We start from the raw sequence: 17,871 nt of genomic DNA, 5'->3' as shown, positions 1-17,871 counted from the left end.
GTAACCCCAGTTAATACTCACCACCCGCAAACAGTCAAACACAATTAATATACAATTAACAACTGGCTTTTGATGCAAGACCATTTCTTGTCCTGCTTCAAGCTTTGCGCTGTTTGCAACATGACTGCATGTTCAACCTTTTTTTGCCCGACACCCTTTTACATTTCAAAAAGTTGGGAACAGGAGTAGGCCATTCAGCCCCTCGAGATTGGACGCTATTCAATTAGACCACAGCTGGTTGTATGAACAAAATAAACTGATGTCCGATCAATTCTTTTGCAACATCAGATATGTCACCAGCTGCTGATACTTCACAAGCTTACCTTCAGCGACTGGTGTACAAGGACACCCAGGTCCCGCTGCATACCCACGTCTCCCAATTTACAGCCATTCAGGTAGTAATCTGCCTTTTTCTTTTTGCTTCCAAAGTACTAGACCAAATTAGCGAGAAGGTTATAGGTTGAGAGCCAAATAAGCCCCTCATTACCCTTTTCACCTAGTACGTTGATTTCAGAACCTGTCCTCCAGTCAGGTGGGATTCCATTCACCAAATTCGCCTAAACTGCGAAGCTGTTTCTTCCTATGTATCAGCTTCTGAACCTATAAAATACTGGACCATGTATATAAAACTGAAATGCATTTGAGGTTCTTTGGATAGTTGCGATCAACTTATCCAAGTGTTAAAATGATAAGGGCTGTCCTTGTGCTGAAGGTAAGCATGCAGGTACAGCATGGGCGAAGAAGGCAAATGGTGTGTTGGCCTTCATTGCGAGAGGTTTCGAGTACAGGAGGAGGGATGTGTTGTCACAACTATACAGGGCCTTGGTGAGGCCACACCTAGAGTATTGTGTGCAGTTCTGGTCTCCTTTTCTGAGGAAGGATGTTCTTGCTCTCGAGGGAGTGCAGCGAAGGTTTACTGGGCTGATTCCAGGGATGGCGGGACTGATGTACGAGGAGAGATTGACTAGGTTAGGATTGTTTCGCTGGAGTTCAGACGAATGGGGGGGGGGGGGGGGGGGGGATTTCCACTCTTCTCTTCCCCAAAAGGCATTTTATTATTAATATAGTAGCACTTCCTTTTTTATATTATGTATTATTTATTCATCACTGGTGACTGCCAAATACTCTGTTAAATGACTAACTTCCACTGTTGAACCTGGGCAGTAGTCTGCAGGTTACTCAAACCAAACTTTCTAGCACGGATCAGTGGTGAGAAGAAACAGGAATTCAAGTTGATATTTCCTCTGCATAGTCCAGACTACGGTAGCAAACTAGCATCCCTGCTGTTGTCAGATTGAAATCAACTAACTGGTAGCACCAGAGTCCTGGCTAATAGGGGTCAGTCAGTCCCACTGCTCCATTGTTGTAACTCAAGAGACAATCACCAATCTTTTGATCCTTCCACAAACAAAAACAGTTCATTTAGCAAAACCTTTGACTTTACCTTTCGACACTGTTCAGGTAGGAAGACCCATCATGACCTCCAACTGCATACAAAAGGTCATCAAGAACTGCTACACCAACACCACATCTTCGTTTGGACATGGATGCCATCATCCGCCATTCATGTGCCTGAGGGTCATAGCGTTCTACGCTAGAGATTGCATCACCACTGCACCAACCACCAACTATAACAGGGGCAAAAATAAAAGTTAACGAGTAGGATATTAAAAAAATCTATATAGAACAATGTCTCATCTGCCATGGTCTAACTGAATGGTGGAACAGGCTCGAGAGACTGAATCGTTGAAATCTGTTCCAGTGCGTCTCTCCACACATCTGTTTCCACTGGAGTTGGCCTTGTTGGAAATGTACAGGAGAGGCAAACTATTACGCTAACCATGCAATGTCTTTCAACTCAATAAAGGGTTGGCACGGCATAACTTCCAGGGTTATGAGCCAAGTGCTGGTAGATGGAATTAGGTGGGAGTTCAGGCGTTTCTCGCTTGCTGGTGCAGACTTGAAGACCAAAGGGCCTCTTCTGCACTGTATTCCTTTTATTCGTTCATGGGACATGGGCATCGCTGGCTGGCCAGCATTTATTGCCCATCCCTAATTGGCCTTGTTCAGAGGACAGTTGAGTCAACCACATTGCTGTGGCTCTGGATTCATATGTAGGCCAGACCGGATAAGGACAGCAGATTTCCTTCCCTAAAGGACATTAGTGAACCAGATGGGTTTTTCCCAACAATTGATGATGGTTTCACGGTCATCAGTAGATTCTTAATTTTGTTTTTTTTTTAAAATTGAATTCAAATTCCACCATCTGCCGTGGCAGGATTTGAACCCGGGTCCTCAGAATATTAGCTGAGTTTCTGGATTAATAGTGTAGCGGTTATACCACTAGGTCATTGCCTCCCGAGTTAACATCTTATTGGTTAATTAACCGACCAGATACTGCTACATCAATGCAGGAAACTCTTGTGCTCGGAATAACAACTCATAAATGAAATGATTTATAGCATCAAGTTGCCATTTTAATATTCTCCATTATGTTATTTGTGACACGGATATTTCTATGCATTATGACAACAGTTAAAGAACCACACACACAAAAAGAGCAATTATATAAAATCTAGATCATGATTCACAAAGATACTTTAGATTGCAAATTTAGGGCCATTATCACTGAGAAATCTGTTAGAGTTCACCTTCACTTCTGTGTAAAACTGACAACTTTTGGTTTCTGCACACAGGCAATTAAATGCAGAAATCCAGAAGTTGTGATCAATGATTCACTGCTTCTCCAGAGGTGCAATCAGCACAGAATGTGCGATTTGACATGAATTTCAACTTACACAATTTCTTGATGTAAAAACAATTTTAAAAGCTTTGCTGAATGAGATGCAGCTGGGTTTTTAAGCAGTGTATTAAATCACTTCTGTGACCCAGAAAAACTCATCTCACAAGTCTGGAGTGTCGTTGCAAACTCATTTAATTTAAAAAAACTGTGGAGTTTATTCAAGTTTGTTTATTAGTATCACAGATAGGCTTACATTAACACTGCAATGAAGTTACTGTGAAAATCCCCTAGTCGCCACACACCAGCGTCTGTTTGGGTACACTGAGGGAGAATTTAGCACGGCCAATGCACCTAACCAGCACGTCTTTCGGACTGTGGGAGGAAACCCACAACAGGAGGACGTACAAACTCCACATAGTCACCCAAGCCGAGAATCGAACCTGGGTCCCTGGCTTTGCGAGGCAGCAGTGCTAACCACTGTGCCACCATGCCGGAGTTAAGCTTGATATTGGGCAGCCTCACAGCTCTAGGGACCTGGGTTCGATCCCTGGCTTAGGTCACTGTCCGTGCGCAGTCTGCACGTTCTCCCCGTGTCTGCGTGGGTTTCCTCCGGGTGCTCCGGTTTCCTCCCACAGTCGAAAGATGTGCAGGTTAGGTTGATTGACCATGCTAAATTGCATTCTGGGATGTGTACATTAGAGGGACTTGCGGCGTATATACTTAGGGTTTCGGGGATAGGACTGTTGTCGGTGCAGACTCGATGGGCCAAATGGCCTCCTTTCTGCACTGTGGAGTTTTTATGATTGATCCAATATGCATATCCCAATATTTATTCTGCTGTCTGTAAAATGATTTTAAAAAGTATGTGTTAATCAGTGCTTTTACTTCCTGGTTTGCTGCCTGTGATAATTCTGCAATCTAATTGGCTGCTCAGCCTGCTTGATGACTTCACTCCTCCCGAATGCTAAAGATTCCTTGTGGCTGGTGTCAGAATGAGACTGATGTCATGCAGCTCAGTAATTCATTATAGCTTGCTTTCTTTGAGGTCAGCAGCTTGTACTGTCCTTTCACTGCTGACTGCAAAACTCAGGCTGTCAAATCTTCAGCAACAGGTTAGGGGTTCAGAAGAAATCACTGCATTGACTCACCTGCGAAAAGCACCTCCCCACATCGGATGGGTTTGCGAGGACGTGTACGGGGACCTTGCATTAGGGGTCTCTCCTGTGGCAAAAGGAGATAATTCTTTGCCTCATCCAGGAGATCTCTGAAAAACATTGGGGAGGAAGACAAAAGTAATTAAAAGGTTACAACTGAAAACACTTAAACACAGGATTAATAATTGCAGAGCAGGTCATAGAATCTCCACAGTGCATTCGGCCCATCGAGTCTGCACCGACCACAATCCCACCCAGGCCCTATCCCCATAACCCCATGCATTTACCCTAGCTAGTCCCCCTAACATTAAGAGGGCAATTTAGCGTGGCCAATTCACCTAACCCGCACATCTTTGGACTGTGGGAGGAAACCCACGCAGACACGGGAAGAACGTGCAAACTCCACACAGACAGTGACCCAAGCCCGGAATCAAACCCGGGGTCCCTGGCGCTGTGAGGCAGCAATGCTAACCACTGTGAGGCAGCAATGCTAACCACTGCGAGGCAGCAATGCTAACCACTGCGAGGCAGCAATACTAACCACTGCGAGGCAGCAATGCTAACCACTGCGAGGCAGCAATGCTAACCACTGTGCCAACTATGATCTACACTCACTACTTTTTCTTGTGTACTGCAGATGCTGGAAATACTCAGCAGGCTGGACAAGCGTCTATGGAGAGAGAAACAGAGTTAACGTTTCAGGTCAAGGAACTTCAGAACTGAAGGAAGATAGAAATGGCATCGGTTTAATGCAAGTGAAACGGGAAGGTCGGGGGGGGGGGGGGGGGCGGTGGGGGAGGAGAGAGAGAGAGAGAGATTAAATGACAAACTATTTCATAGCAAACCAGGCACAGGGAGTGGTAATGGTTGTAGTAAAGAAAAAGATATGTCCTGAGTGACAGATCAACAAACAGATATGTCCGAAAACAAAATCAAGATGTAAAAAAAATAAATGAATGAAAATGGGACACAGAGCTCAGGGTTTGAGCTAGGCACCAACTAAACAACAGCATTTTCAAAAGAACTGCCAAAACTAAAAGTGGACTATCTTCCACAATACGGATTATAATAATGTTGCATTTATATTGAGAACCTTTGCCACGGAGCTGGTTCTCTGAAGAAGTCATTGGCTGGAATTCTCCGGCCGTTCACACCCTACCGCCACTGCCAGTGAGAACGGAGAACTTGGTATTCAGGTCAAATCTCCGCTTACTGCAGCGGGATCGGTGAATCCCAGCGGTGGGCGAGGGTGGAGAATTCAGCTCATTATTTTGTAACTGAGCACTGATAACGTGGGCAAAAAAAAGGGGGAAGTGCGCCTTTAGGTCAAGAGTAGCACAACTCTCGTCTTAAATAGCTAAAGAGAAAACTGCGGGGAAATGGTTTAGGATACAAGCAATAGTTATTCATGGAATTGAATAAGACTACATCAAAATTGACAGCTTCACACTTCTTTAAGGAAGGTTTATACTCCCCCCAAGGTGAACTACAGTCAAATGGTGGCTCCTCACAAAAGAAAATTAAGCAGCATCAGGATTCAAACACAAAAATCAATGACAGTGATCAATTTGTTATACGCAAACACACCAATGCTGAAATATGGTTTATTTAAAAGGCAAAAATGAACATTTTGCAGATGCTAGCCAATACTTGTTCTAAGCAAACTTTAAAGAACTCGCTATATTAATTAAACACTTCAAGCATATAATACAGCTGAGGAAAAGTATTTTCACCCATTTCACAACACCACGATTGCAACTAATTAAAAAAAAAACCCACAACGCGGTTGACTATCCAAAATTACAGAAGTGCGAGCTTCCTCCAAACTTCATGCACAAACACTTTGTCCTTTAGCCACCTTTCAGTGACATCCGCATTCACCTGCCTGCCCCACTGCCGAGGAGTAGGACTGGGCAGCCAAGGCTGTTAAAATAAAGTTAAACTCCAATGCCTGTTATCATCAAACAGAATTTATAAGAATAATCAAAACCTATTTGTACAATAGCGATCAAATTAAGTGCATCAAGAGTAAGCAATGTTTTCTGTCAAGAAAGTGTTTAGTTAAAGGAATAATTTAAGAAACAAATTGCAAATAATTGGGAGTTTTACGATACTCACAGACTTGCACAATTCATTTCGCTAACTAAAGCCATGTCTTTCATCATAAAAGAGCCATTGTGCGTCATGTTTTTTTTCCCCCCTAATCAAAACTGAATTGTATATTTACTCTAATTAGTTTGTCAATGATGAAATGTTGGTGCTCCACGCAACCTTCTTATATAGTTGACTGAACAGAGCAAATGGAATATTTATGCCTTGCCTATAAAAATTACGACATGGATACAGTGACCATGAAAACTGCACCAAAGGTCACATGCCTAAAAAAACGCTGCAGGTAATTAATACCACATGGTTTTGAAACTATATTTGAAGTCAAGAAAAAGGCATTTACAAATTAACGTTTGGAAAACACGGCAGTATAAAAGTGGTCTCTAACCGGTGTGCCGAACCCATGTCAATTACATTAAATGCTGCCCGATGATCTCAATTTGAAAGATTACTTACATGCACAATTGTACAAGTGCATGGTGCCCTCCAGCACTCAAAACTTTTATCAGGGGTGTCCCACAACATAATCTCCTGTTTGAAGTAGCAAAGTCTCAGTGCCAACGACAAGGAGTACAGCGCTTCGGAGGAACTTTTGTTCCTCCTCAACAATTGAGGAGGAACTTTTTCACCCAAAATCTGTGGAATTCCCTGCCCAATGAAGCAGTTGAGGCTACCCAACTGAATGTTTTTAAGGCAAGCTTAGATAAATTTTTGAACAGTAAAGGAATTAAGGGTTATGGTGACCGGGTGGGTAAGTGGAGCTGAGTCCACAAAAAGATCAGCCATGATCTTATTGAATGGCGGAGCAGGCTCGAGGGGCCAGATCACCTATTCCTAGTTCTTATGTTCTTAGTAATTCAATGAAGAAGCTCACGTTATTGCTCCTGTTCTTAGTAACAAGAATGTAGGAGCAGGAGGCAGAGGGGAAATATCTTAAATTGCTAGAGGAGTCTCTGCTCCATTGCCCATGGGGAAAAATGAACACCAGATTTAAAAGTATTTGGCTTGTTTAAAAAAAAAAGTACAGTTGAGGAATCATAGAAGAGACAGTAGGGAAGTGAGAAGTTCTAAACGTACAGAGAGTTTAATCCATGCAACATCATCGATTTCTTTTAACCACCAGCACTGGAAAAATAACACAGTAAATGCACTATCCCCTGATGAAAAAGTTACCTACAGAGGAATTACTCATTCTGTCCGGCTACACAAAACAAAAATGATAAAAAGATAACAAGTTGCATCTTCAAATGTAAAATCTTAACTCTAAAGGGCTGGAACCATGAACTTCTTGTACATGCATACTTGATCTTATTATTAATGACAAATGCAGATATAAAATGTGCATGCATTAAGCAGAGGTGATGGCAATAAATACTCTTGACATGGAGTACAAAAGCCAAGACGACAACTGAAAAGCTTCCTGGGGGGTCACAGTAGCCTAATTTTTGCTTTAAGCAAATCTCTTGGGCGTCTGCTCTCCTCTCAAGAGCACTGAGCCATTGATAAACACACAAATAAAATAAATATGGAATGGAACATTTGGGACACCAGGCTGCGCTTCATTCTAACTCTGACCACAGGCTTCTACGAATCAGTGCAGGACTAAATGGATCATGTATCTCAAGCAGGTCTATAAAAGCAAATAGCAACCCAATGTCAAAACAGTCATAAAAAAATATGGAAACTGCAATAGTAAACAGATTTTTAACACATGAATATAATTAGACCGAACCATTATTGTGCGGTTATTTCTTTCAAAAAAACGCATCAGTTATTCAGTGATTCCAAACTAGACATCATATTTGACTCAGAATCACTGCATGATAATTAATGCATTGCCATAAATATTTAGAGACTTGTGCGCAACGTGCTAGCGTGCACATAACTGTTTCTGTATAGAGGGGAAGGAGAATAGAAATGTTTACACTGGCAGGTTACTTCCCCCTTCCTACAAGCTTAAGTTGGAGATTTAAAAGTACTTGGCAAGAGGTAAATGTTATTAAATGCACTGCTTCGGAGAACTGATGCTTCACGAAGGGAAAACCTTAGGTCATCAGTGCACTGACCTCCTCGAGAACATCAGTCAGAAATTCCATGTACTTTAAAAGCAAAAAAAAAAAATCATTTTAAGATCCTCGATGCAGAAATCCTGCGCTGCTTGGCGATTTTCCACCAATGGCGCACAGCACAGGGTTTTAAGTGAAACATCAGTATTCGACGATAAATACCAAACACATTGCCAGACTACAGAACATCCAGAGTCACATTTCAGCTGAGCACTTACTTTTCTCATACGCAAACACGGTGTTGAGTGCAGGTATGACAATGTGTACTCGAGCTGATGATAGTTCTGTTACATACAGCCTCTGTAAGGCATCAACTTTGATTTCATTTTTCACCAATAGTATTCTGTCCAAATTAGAATTTAATAAGTCAAGAAAAAAGTATAACATTTATATCTTTGAGGTGTGAACAGTGCACAATTATACTTCTTTAGCAGTTTTCAAATTCCTGCCACATTATTTTTGTACATTATTTTTAAAATGCTCAGAAAGTTTACACTCAGTGTGCAGCACACTGCAAAATTGACAGACGCGAAAAACTGTAATGTCCTGTACCTCCCTCGGAGTGGCAATCATCGGTGGATCGTCACTCCTTAATGCCTTACCTTCGCTGGAATGCTAAAGCCCCCTGTCACGCCTAACCTCCTCACTCAGGCTGGGTGAGACTTGAAAGCTCACCCCCAGCTGCGAGGTGTAAAAGGAGCGCAGCGAAGAAGGACATGTCCCGTTTTACGGCACTGGTTTCAAAGGAGGGGGTTCAGACATCGTGGGGTCACCGGGGGGGGGGGGGGGGGGGGGGGGCAGGAGAGAGAAAAGAGGAGGTTTGTCCCATCTGGGCTTTGGGCTGGGTCTTTAAGATACTTCCTCTGAAGTTAGAAGTGCTTTTTAACCCTTCCAACACTTTCAGGAGTAACTGTTAGTGTAAAACTCATAAAACCATCCCAAGTTAGCGATTTAAAATCACTTTGTCAGATGGTTCCCAACCCGGCACAACTGCTCAGGAGAGGTCAGCCCTTCTGGACAACAGCTGGGTAAACCCTTACGTGGGAACTTCTCAGAGGGAGATACCCCAGCACATCTTTGGGGTACTTCCCAAATGCAATGCTGAGGAGCCAGGATATTGTGGCCCATTAAATCACTTCAGGAACACCTATTAGAATAATGATTTTCTACAAGTCTCTCGAGTTGATTGGTGATGATCATTGCAAATACAAGACATCAGAAAAGGCCATACAAGACTGGTATAGAACTATTTGAAAAAAAAAGTTAATAAAATAGGTTAAATTCAAGGTCGAGCTTATAAAAAAATGTTGAAACTCAACAATGACTCTGTTGCAATATTGCGTTTAAAAGTAGTAAGGAAAGTACCACGCTAAGCCGATAAATAACTGCAAAATCAGGACTATTGAGTTTAAAGTTTATTTATTAGGTTCACAAGTAGGCTTGCATTAACCCTGCAATGAAGTTACTGTGAAAATCCCCTAGTCACCACACTCCGGCGTCTGTTAGGGCGCACTGAGGGAGAATTTAGCACGGCCAATGCACCTTACTAGCGCGTCTTTCAAACTGTGGGAGGAAACCGGAGTACCCGGAGTAAATCCTCACAGACATGGGGAGAAAGTGCAAACTCTACACAGGCAGTGACCCAAGCCGGGAATCGAACCCAGGTCCCTGGTGCTTAGAGGCAGCAGTGCTAACCACTGTGCCACTGGGCAGCATGGTGGTTAGCACTGCTGCCTCAGTGCCAGGGACTTGGGTTCAATTCCAGCCTTGGGTCACTGTCTGTGTAGAGTTTGCATGTACTCCCCGTGTCTGCGTGCATTTACTCCAGGTGCTCCGGTTTGCATCCTCAGTCCAAAGGTGTGCGGGTTAGGTTGATTGGCCATGCTAAATTGACCCTATAAGACCATAAGACATAGGAGCGGAAGTAAGGCCATTCGGCCCATCGAGTCCACTCCACCATTCAATCATGGTTGATTTCAACTCCATTTACCCGCTCTCTCCCCATAGCCCTTAATTCCTCGAGAAATCAAGAATTTATCAATTTCTGTCTTGAAGACGCTCAACGTCTCGGCCTCCACAGCCCTCTGTGGCAATGAATTCCACAGACCTACCACTCTCTGGCTGAAGAAATTTCTCCTCATCTCTGTTCTAAAGTGACTCCCTTTTATTCTAAGGCTGTGCCCCCGCGTCCTAGTCTCCCCTGCTAATGGAAACAACTTCCCTACGTCCATCCTATCTAAGCCGTTCATTATCTTGTAAGTTTCTATTAGATCTCCCCTCAACCTCCTAAACTCCAATGAATATAATCCCACGATCCTCAGACGTTCATCGTATGTCAGGCCTACCATTCCTGGGATCATCCGTGTGATCCCCCTAGCGTCAGGGGGATTAACAGAGTAAATATGTGGGGTTATGGCAATAGGGTCTGGGTGGAATGTGGTTGGTACAGACTCAATGGGCCGAATGGCCTCCTTCTGTACTGTAGGGATTCTATGAAAAGCAGCAAGAGTGCATATTAAGCAATGCCTAAGTAAACACAATTGTGGGCAGTCGAAAATCAAGTCATATCAAATCTTTAAATTGTTACCTAGATACAGGCAATAATTATAGGTTGTTGGAGGTCACTGATAAATTCATCTTTGGAATTATAAGACGAGCAGTTCCCGTGAATGGGATTTTCACAACTTTGGCAGTTTCTGCTGCAATTCGTGATGGGAGAAGCCAAAATAGATTGATCCTGCTCTCGAACCGTCGTCACATTTCAGCAACTGATCAAATCACAGTGACAGGGCTATCATTTTATTTTCTTACAACTGACTGGAGGGCAAGAGTTTATCTGCTGATAATTTATGAATTATTCACTTGGTAGTACAGAACTTGGGGGAGGGGGCAAAAAGGAGACATGCTGTCAAAGCATTTTGTCTTGCACTCATCAGGACAGATTCGCAAGAATGCCAAATATCAAAGGGAACATCAATTTATACTGCATGAGAAGAGATTGATTTCCTTAACAGGCTTCCAACATGCGCTCAAATTCACCTTTGAAATGGAGCAGGAAGCTGAGCTCCCAAAAGGATTCTGTACGACGGTCTACTCAAGCCTACCTTCACTGGTCAATATATGCACTGTGATTCCTACAGTTCCACACATTACCAGACTAACCCTATTGACAACCTTGACAATAGGGCCCTGAGCCATTTGCTTACAGTATAAGCTTACTGCCAAAAAAAAGGTGTATTTATAAAAAGGGGTGGCATGGTAGCGTAGTGGTTAGCACTGCTGCCTCACAGCATCAGGGACCCCGGTTCGATTCCCAGCTTGGGTCAGTGTGTGTGGAGTTTGCACATTCTCCCCATGTCTGCGTGCGTTTCCTCCCACAGTCCAAAGATGTGCGGGTCAGGTTGATTGGGCATGCTAAATTGCCACTTAGTGTCAGCGGGATTAGCAGGGTAAATACATGGGGCTACAGGGATAGGGGCTGGGTGGGATTGTGGTCGGTGCAGACTCGATGGGCCGAATGGCCTCCTTCTGCACTGTAGGAATCCTATTCTATTCTAAAGCTATCCTGCACGTCTATAAAATAATGACAGGCATAGATCAACTAGATTGTCAACACCTTTTTCCAAAGGTAAGGGAGACTAAAACCAGACGTCATAGGTTTAAGGTGAGAGGGGAGATACACTGGGCGGCACAGTAGCACAGTGGTTAGCACTGCTGCTTCATAGCTCCAGGGACCTGGGTTCGATTCCCGGCTTGGGTCACTGTCTGTGTGGAGTTTGCACATTCTCCTCGTGTCAGCGTGAGTTTCCTCCAGTTTCCTCCCACAGTCCAAAGATGTGCGGATTAGGTTGATTGGCCATGCTAAAATTGCCCCTTAGTGTTCTGAGATGCGTAGGTTAGAGGGATTAGCGGGTAAAATATGTAGGGATATGGGGGTAGGGCCTGGGTGGGATTGTGGTCGGAGCAGACTCGATGGGCCAAATGGCCTCTTTCTGCACTGTAGGGTTTCTATGATTCTTCTATGACACATAAAAGGGTCCAGAGGGGCAATTTGTTTTCCACTCAGAGGGTGGTGAGTGTCTGGAACGAGCTGCCAGAGGTAATAGTAGAGGTGGGTATAAAATTGTGTCTTTCAAAAAGCATTTGGACAGTTACATGGGTAAGAGGGATATGGGCCAAACGGGGGCAATTGGGACTAGCTTAGTGGTTAAAAAAGGGGCGCCATGGACAAGTTGGGCCGAAGGGCTTGTTTCCATGCTGTAAACCTCTATGAGTCTATGATAACGGTTACTCTGATCAGTTCATTGCTCGAGTCTCACAGACTCACGAAACCAAGGTTTCCGCTTTCAGTCTATCTCACGTTGCCCTGGGAGGGCAAGGTGTCTCAAAAATTTGAGCAACAGGTGAAGCCAGCCGTTTCAGCCTGCTGCTGTGACGCGAGTGATATTCGCCATGAACAGGATGCTGCCACCTAGCCAAAAACACATTCTGCCTACCACACAAATGAGTAAAGTAGTGGATGAATTCCAATGCCGGTGCAATGTCAGGTATGTATATCCCAACAATTGGGGGATTGTATCAAACAGCACATCCCTTTGGCTGTTCACAACAGGCAAAGTACTGACTATAGCTAACCAGCCATAGTTTCAAAACTCAGAACAGAGTGTCCAATGCTAGATATGATTCCACAATTGAACAACACCTACTGAACAATCCTGATTGTGCTAAAAACAAATTATGCTGGAAATTAACTTATTATCAGTCAGGCTCGCATTTGTGGCTCGCTTATGTCTTATAAACGTGTCTATTTTTCAGCAATAATTTGTGAATTCATAGAATCCCTACAGTGCAGGAGGCCATTCAGCCTATTGGATCTGCACTGACTCTCTGACAGAGTGCCTATCCATACCCTCTCCCCAGCCCTAACCCCGCACATTTACCATGGCTAACCCATCTAACCGACACATATTGGGGCACCAAGGGGAAATTTAGCATGGCCACACCACCGAATCTGCACATCTTTGGACTTTGGGAGGAAACCCATGCCGACACAGGGAGATGTGCAAACTCCACACAGACAGTTAGCCGAGGCTGGAATTGAACCCGGGTCCCTGGCGCTGTGAGGCAGCAGTGCCACCGTGCCGCCCTATTATTGTACGATTACCGTGTGGCTGAAATGTCACAGCTTTGCGAACAGGGCTGTTACTCCGTATATTTTCTTTCCCTTTAAGATGTCTTCATTCAGATATTAAACTGCCCTAACTCAAGCCTCCAAAGGAGAACCACTTCCCCCTAGAAACACTATGGTTAAAGCTACCAGAGAGTTGCAGAAATCATCAGACCAGCTGGTGTCAACCAAAAGAAACCAGGGGTTTAATTTACCATGCCAAGCCACCCTATAGAGACTGAAACAAAAATAAATGCTGACAGATCATCTAATTGACACAAATGTGGCAAGAGGCTTATCACATAACAGGTTCAAAAATACTTTATTGAGAACTGCAAGGTGATGTTGGTGCTAAAATGAGTAAGAGGAGCTTGGCAGTAAACACTATGATCCTATCGATGCCAGACTTATCCCTCCTCATGTGAACAGCCAGATTATGCAGAAAATGTGGTGGTATTATTAACCCCTGACATTCTGGAAATGATTCCATGGTACCAAAATTTGCCATCAACATAGCACTGCTGTCTCACAGCGCCAGGGACCTGGGTTCGATTCCCAGCTTGGATCACTGTCTGTGCAGAGTCTGCACGGTCTCCCTGTGTCTGCGTGGGTTTCCTCCGGGTGCTCTGGTTTCCCCTCTCAGTCTGAAAGACGCACTGGCTAGGTGCACTGGCCATGCTAAATTCCCACTCAGTGTATCCGAACAGGCGCCGGGTGTGGCGACGAGTGGATTTTCACAGTAACTTCATTGCAGTGTTACTTGTGACACTAATAAATAAATAACTAAAAAGGCATAAAAATCTCTTATCCTGACAGCTACCGCATTACTGTTTTATAGACAACATATTTTTATCGTACTAAAAATGTATTTTAGTGATTTCAGGAAAAACAATAGCAGATTTACTTGTTCGTGTAATGATGTAACATATTTAGTGGAGAGCTATCACACTATTTGCAATTAAGTTGTGGTTTGTTTAAAAATAAAAATCAATGAACATGCATATTCCCTCAGTAATCAAAAGGCTAACAGTGTGTGCCACTGTTTATAGAACATAGAACAGTACAGCACAGAACAGGCCCTTCGGCCCTCGATGTTGTGCCGAGCTTTGTCTGAAACCAAGATCAAGCTATCCTACTCCCTATTATTCTGGTGTGCTCCATGTGCCTATCTAATAACCGCTTGAAAGTTCCTAAAGGGTCCGACTCCACTATCACAGCAGGCAGTCCATTCCACACCCCAACCACTCTCTGAGTAAAGAACCTAGCTCGGACATCCCTCCTACATCTCCCACCATGAACCCTATAGTTATGCCCCCTAGTAACAGCTACATCCACCCGAGGAAATAGTCTCTGAAAGTCCACTCTATCTATTCCCCTCATCATCTTATAAACCTCTATTAAGTCGCCTCTCATCCTCTTCTGCTCCAAAGAGAAAAGCCCCAGCTCCCTCAACCTTTCCTCATAAGACCTACCCTCCAAAACAGGCAGCATCCTGGTACATCTCCTCTACACTCTCTCCAATGCTTCCACATCCTTCTTATAGTGAGGTGACCAGAACTGCACATAATATTCCAAACATGGTCTCACCAAGGTCCAGTACAGTTGTAGCATAACCCCATGGCTCTTAAACTCAAATCCCCTGTTAATAAAAGCTAACACACTCTAGGCCTTCTTCACGGCTCTATCCACTTGAGTGGCAACCTTCAGAGATCTGTGGATATGAACCCCAAGATCTCTCTCTGTTCCTCCACATTCCTCAGAACCCTGCCGTTGACCCTGTAATCCACATTTAAATTAGTCCTACCAAAATGAATCACCTCACATTTATCAGGGTTAAACTCCATCTGCCATTTTTCAGCCCAGCTTTGCATCCTCTCAATGTCTCTTTGCAGCCTACAACAGCCCTCCACCTCATCCACTACTCCACCAATCTTGGTGTCATCAGCAAATTTACTGATCCACCCTTCAGCCCCCTCCTCCAAGTCATTGATAAAAATCACAAATAGCAGAGGACCCAGCACTGATCCCTGTGGTACACCGCTGGTAACTGGTCTCCAGTCTGAAAATTTTCCATCCACCACCACCCTCTGTCTTCTATGGGATAGCCAGTTACCTATCCAATCGGCCAAATTTCCCTCTATCCCACACCTCCTTACTTTCATCATGAGCCGACCATGGGGAACCTTATCAAACACCTTACTAAAATCCATGTATACGACATCAACTGCTCTACCTTCATCAACACACTTAGTTACCTCCTCAAAGAATTCAATCAAATTTGTGAGGCAAGACTTACCCTTCACGAATCCGTGTTGACTATCCCGGATTAAGCTGCATCTTTCCAAATGGTCACAAATCCTATCCCTCAGGACCTTTTCCATTAACTTACCGATCACCAAAGTAAGACTAACTGGCCTATAATTACCAGGGTCATTCTTATTTCCTTTCTTGAACAGAGGAACAACATTCGCCACTCTCCAGTCCTCTGGCACTATCCCCGTGGACAGTGAGGACCCAAAGATCAAAGCCAAAGGCTCTGCAATCTCATCCCTTGCCTCCCAAAGAATCCTAGGATATATCCCATCTGGCCCAGGGGACTTATCGACCCTCAGGTTTTTCAAAATTGCTAATACATCTTCCCTCAGAACATCTACCTCCTCCAGCCTATTAGTCTATATCACACTCTCATCCTCAAAAACATGGCCCTTCTCCTTGGTGAACACTGAATAAAAGTATTCATTCATCGCCTCTCCTATCTCTTCTGACTCCATGCACAAGTTCCCACTACTGTCCTTGACCGGCCCTAACCTCACCCTGGTCATTCTTTTATTTCTCACATAAGAGTAAAAAGCCTTGGGGTTTTCCTTGATCTGACCCGCCAAGGACTTCTCATGCCCCCTCCTAGCTCTCCTAAGCCCTTTTTTTAAGCTCATTCCTTGCTACCTTGTAACCCTCAAGCAACCCAACTGTGTCCTTCGCAGGCTCTCTCTAGAAAAACAAGCCTTGCAGCCGCTGATATGAAAAACCTGTTTTGCCTGCATTGTGTACTCTTTAGAAATGCAGTCAATTTTTAGCTAACCCAGCATGCCATAACTCAAAGGAGCAGAATTAGGCCACTTGGCCCATCGAGTCTGCTCCGCCATTCAATCATGGCTGATATGTTTCTCATCCCCATAACCCCTGATCCCCTTATTAATCAAGAACCTGTCTATCTCTGTCTTAAAGACACTCAATGACCTGGCCTCCACAGCCTTCTGCGGAAATGCCTCCTGAGTTTTAAAATGTAATCAAGTTAGCAGTGTTAGTTAATCCCTACAGTCTAGCATTTAAATGTAATTGTATAGGCAGAAATATCTTAAAATGAAGTCTTTGTGTAGATGAAGTCTTTATACAGACTGAAGCAAACATGGCTAAGCATACATAGGATCTCACAGTGATCTACCAGGTGCAGTGTAAATGGTAGATTCTAACAGCAAGATAGAGAGTTCCTGTTCTACCCTCAAAAATAGATGGGAATTGAAACAGAAAAGTCTATTATTGTAAAATTTTGCCTTGAACATTCAAATCAGGATGCGCAAATCATCAAATTCAAAGCCTATTGAATATTAAGATCAGCCCCTTATACAATTAAGTTTGAAACCCGGTCTTTGCATTGTCAGTAATTCTCAACTGGAATGGCTGAAGGAGCTGCTTTGCTTTCAGCATGTGGGAAAGGATAGAGAGAATAATTGGCTGGGACTATTATTCTGATGCTAAGTAATTGCGTCTGCTGCAAGTGCCCCGTGGACATCAGACGAGGACAAGATCAGGTTCCGCGCTACCCACGGTCAGAGAGGCTACTGGTATCCACTTTGGAAGATTCCACAGGACTGTACCTCAAAACAAATGCCCAACTCTTCAGCAGAGAAGGGAAGGACTGTAAAACAAAACATGCTTGTAAGATGCTCTTGCGTACAGCACTGCCCCACAGTCCACTGCATGATGGACATACGTATACGTAAGCACGCTACCTGCACATTTCATCACTTTTGATCAAAGAATCAGTTCCAACCGTGCCAACCAGGAATTTAGGGCTCAGCAATGGCAACCGGACATGTTGCAAGACCTGGGGAAAAATAATCAAAAAAGTGTAATGAGAGAGCTTGCAGATTGGTTGCAAGTATAGACTAGAAGACTGCAAAACGCAGCTCTGAAGGATTTACTCTTAGCACAGACATTTTGCTGCATTCAAATTGAAAGGTTTTCTGTGTTGACGAATGGAGAATTGCTCCATTTTCCTTCTGCTCCCTCTAAATTGTTCCAGCTCAAATCAGAGTGTAAAAACGTGCTCCAAGAACAGGTTTTACCCCCAACCCGCAAACAGCATCCTCTCCATTTCACCACAGTCGTCTTATTTTTATAACCGTACTCAAGAAGTCAATTAGCTACACAATTCTGATGTGGACTTTGCCCCGTCAGGTTATCAAACATTTGGATTTCAGTATTTCGGGCAGATGGATGGCTGTAAATATCCATCAAAAAAAAAGTTTCAGGTCATGGGGCGCAAACAATGCTGCCATAGAAACTGCTAGGGTCACTCACTGACCTGTAATAATTACAGATTGAGAATCTGAACTGTCAGAGCTCTGAACT

The 17,871-nt window shown here is 43.8% G+C and overlaps 1 protein-coding gene across 2 annotated transcripts in view; it reads right to left on the bottom strand.

Annotated features, from left to right (window-relative positions):
* Positions 1 to 17,871, bottom strand: part of LOC144502414 (kelch-like protein 20) — a 44,131-nt gene that overhangs the window by 11,858 nt on the left and 14,402 nt on the right. For both annotated transcript variants that reach the window (XM_078226294.1, XM_078226293.1), the window contains exons 4-6: positions 17,250 to 17,344; positions 3,892 to 4,007; positions 1,445 to 1,628 (exon numbers count right to left, since the gene is read on the bottom strand). In XM_078226294.1, coding sequence (XP_078082420.1) covers positions 1,445 to 1,628; positions 3,892 to 4,007; positions 17,250 to 17,344 — 395 coding nt within the window. The remainder of the gene's footprint in view (positions 1 to 1,444; positions 1,629 to 3,891; positions 4,008 to 17,249; positions 17,345 to 17,871) is intronic.

This window comes from Mustelus asterias, chromosome 13 (assembly GCF_964213995.1).
Source record: "Mustelus asterias chromosome 13, sMusAst1.hap1.1, whole genome shotgun sequence".
NCBI classification, from domain to species: Eukaryota; Metazoa; Chordata; class Chondrichthyes; order Carcharhiniformes; family Triakidae; genus Mustelus; species Mustelus asterias.
The sequence above is the reverse complement of the archived record's forward strand: the minus strand, read 5'-3'. Positions and strand labels throughout refer to the sequence as shown.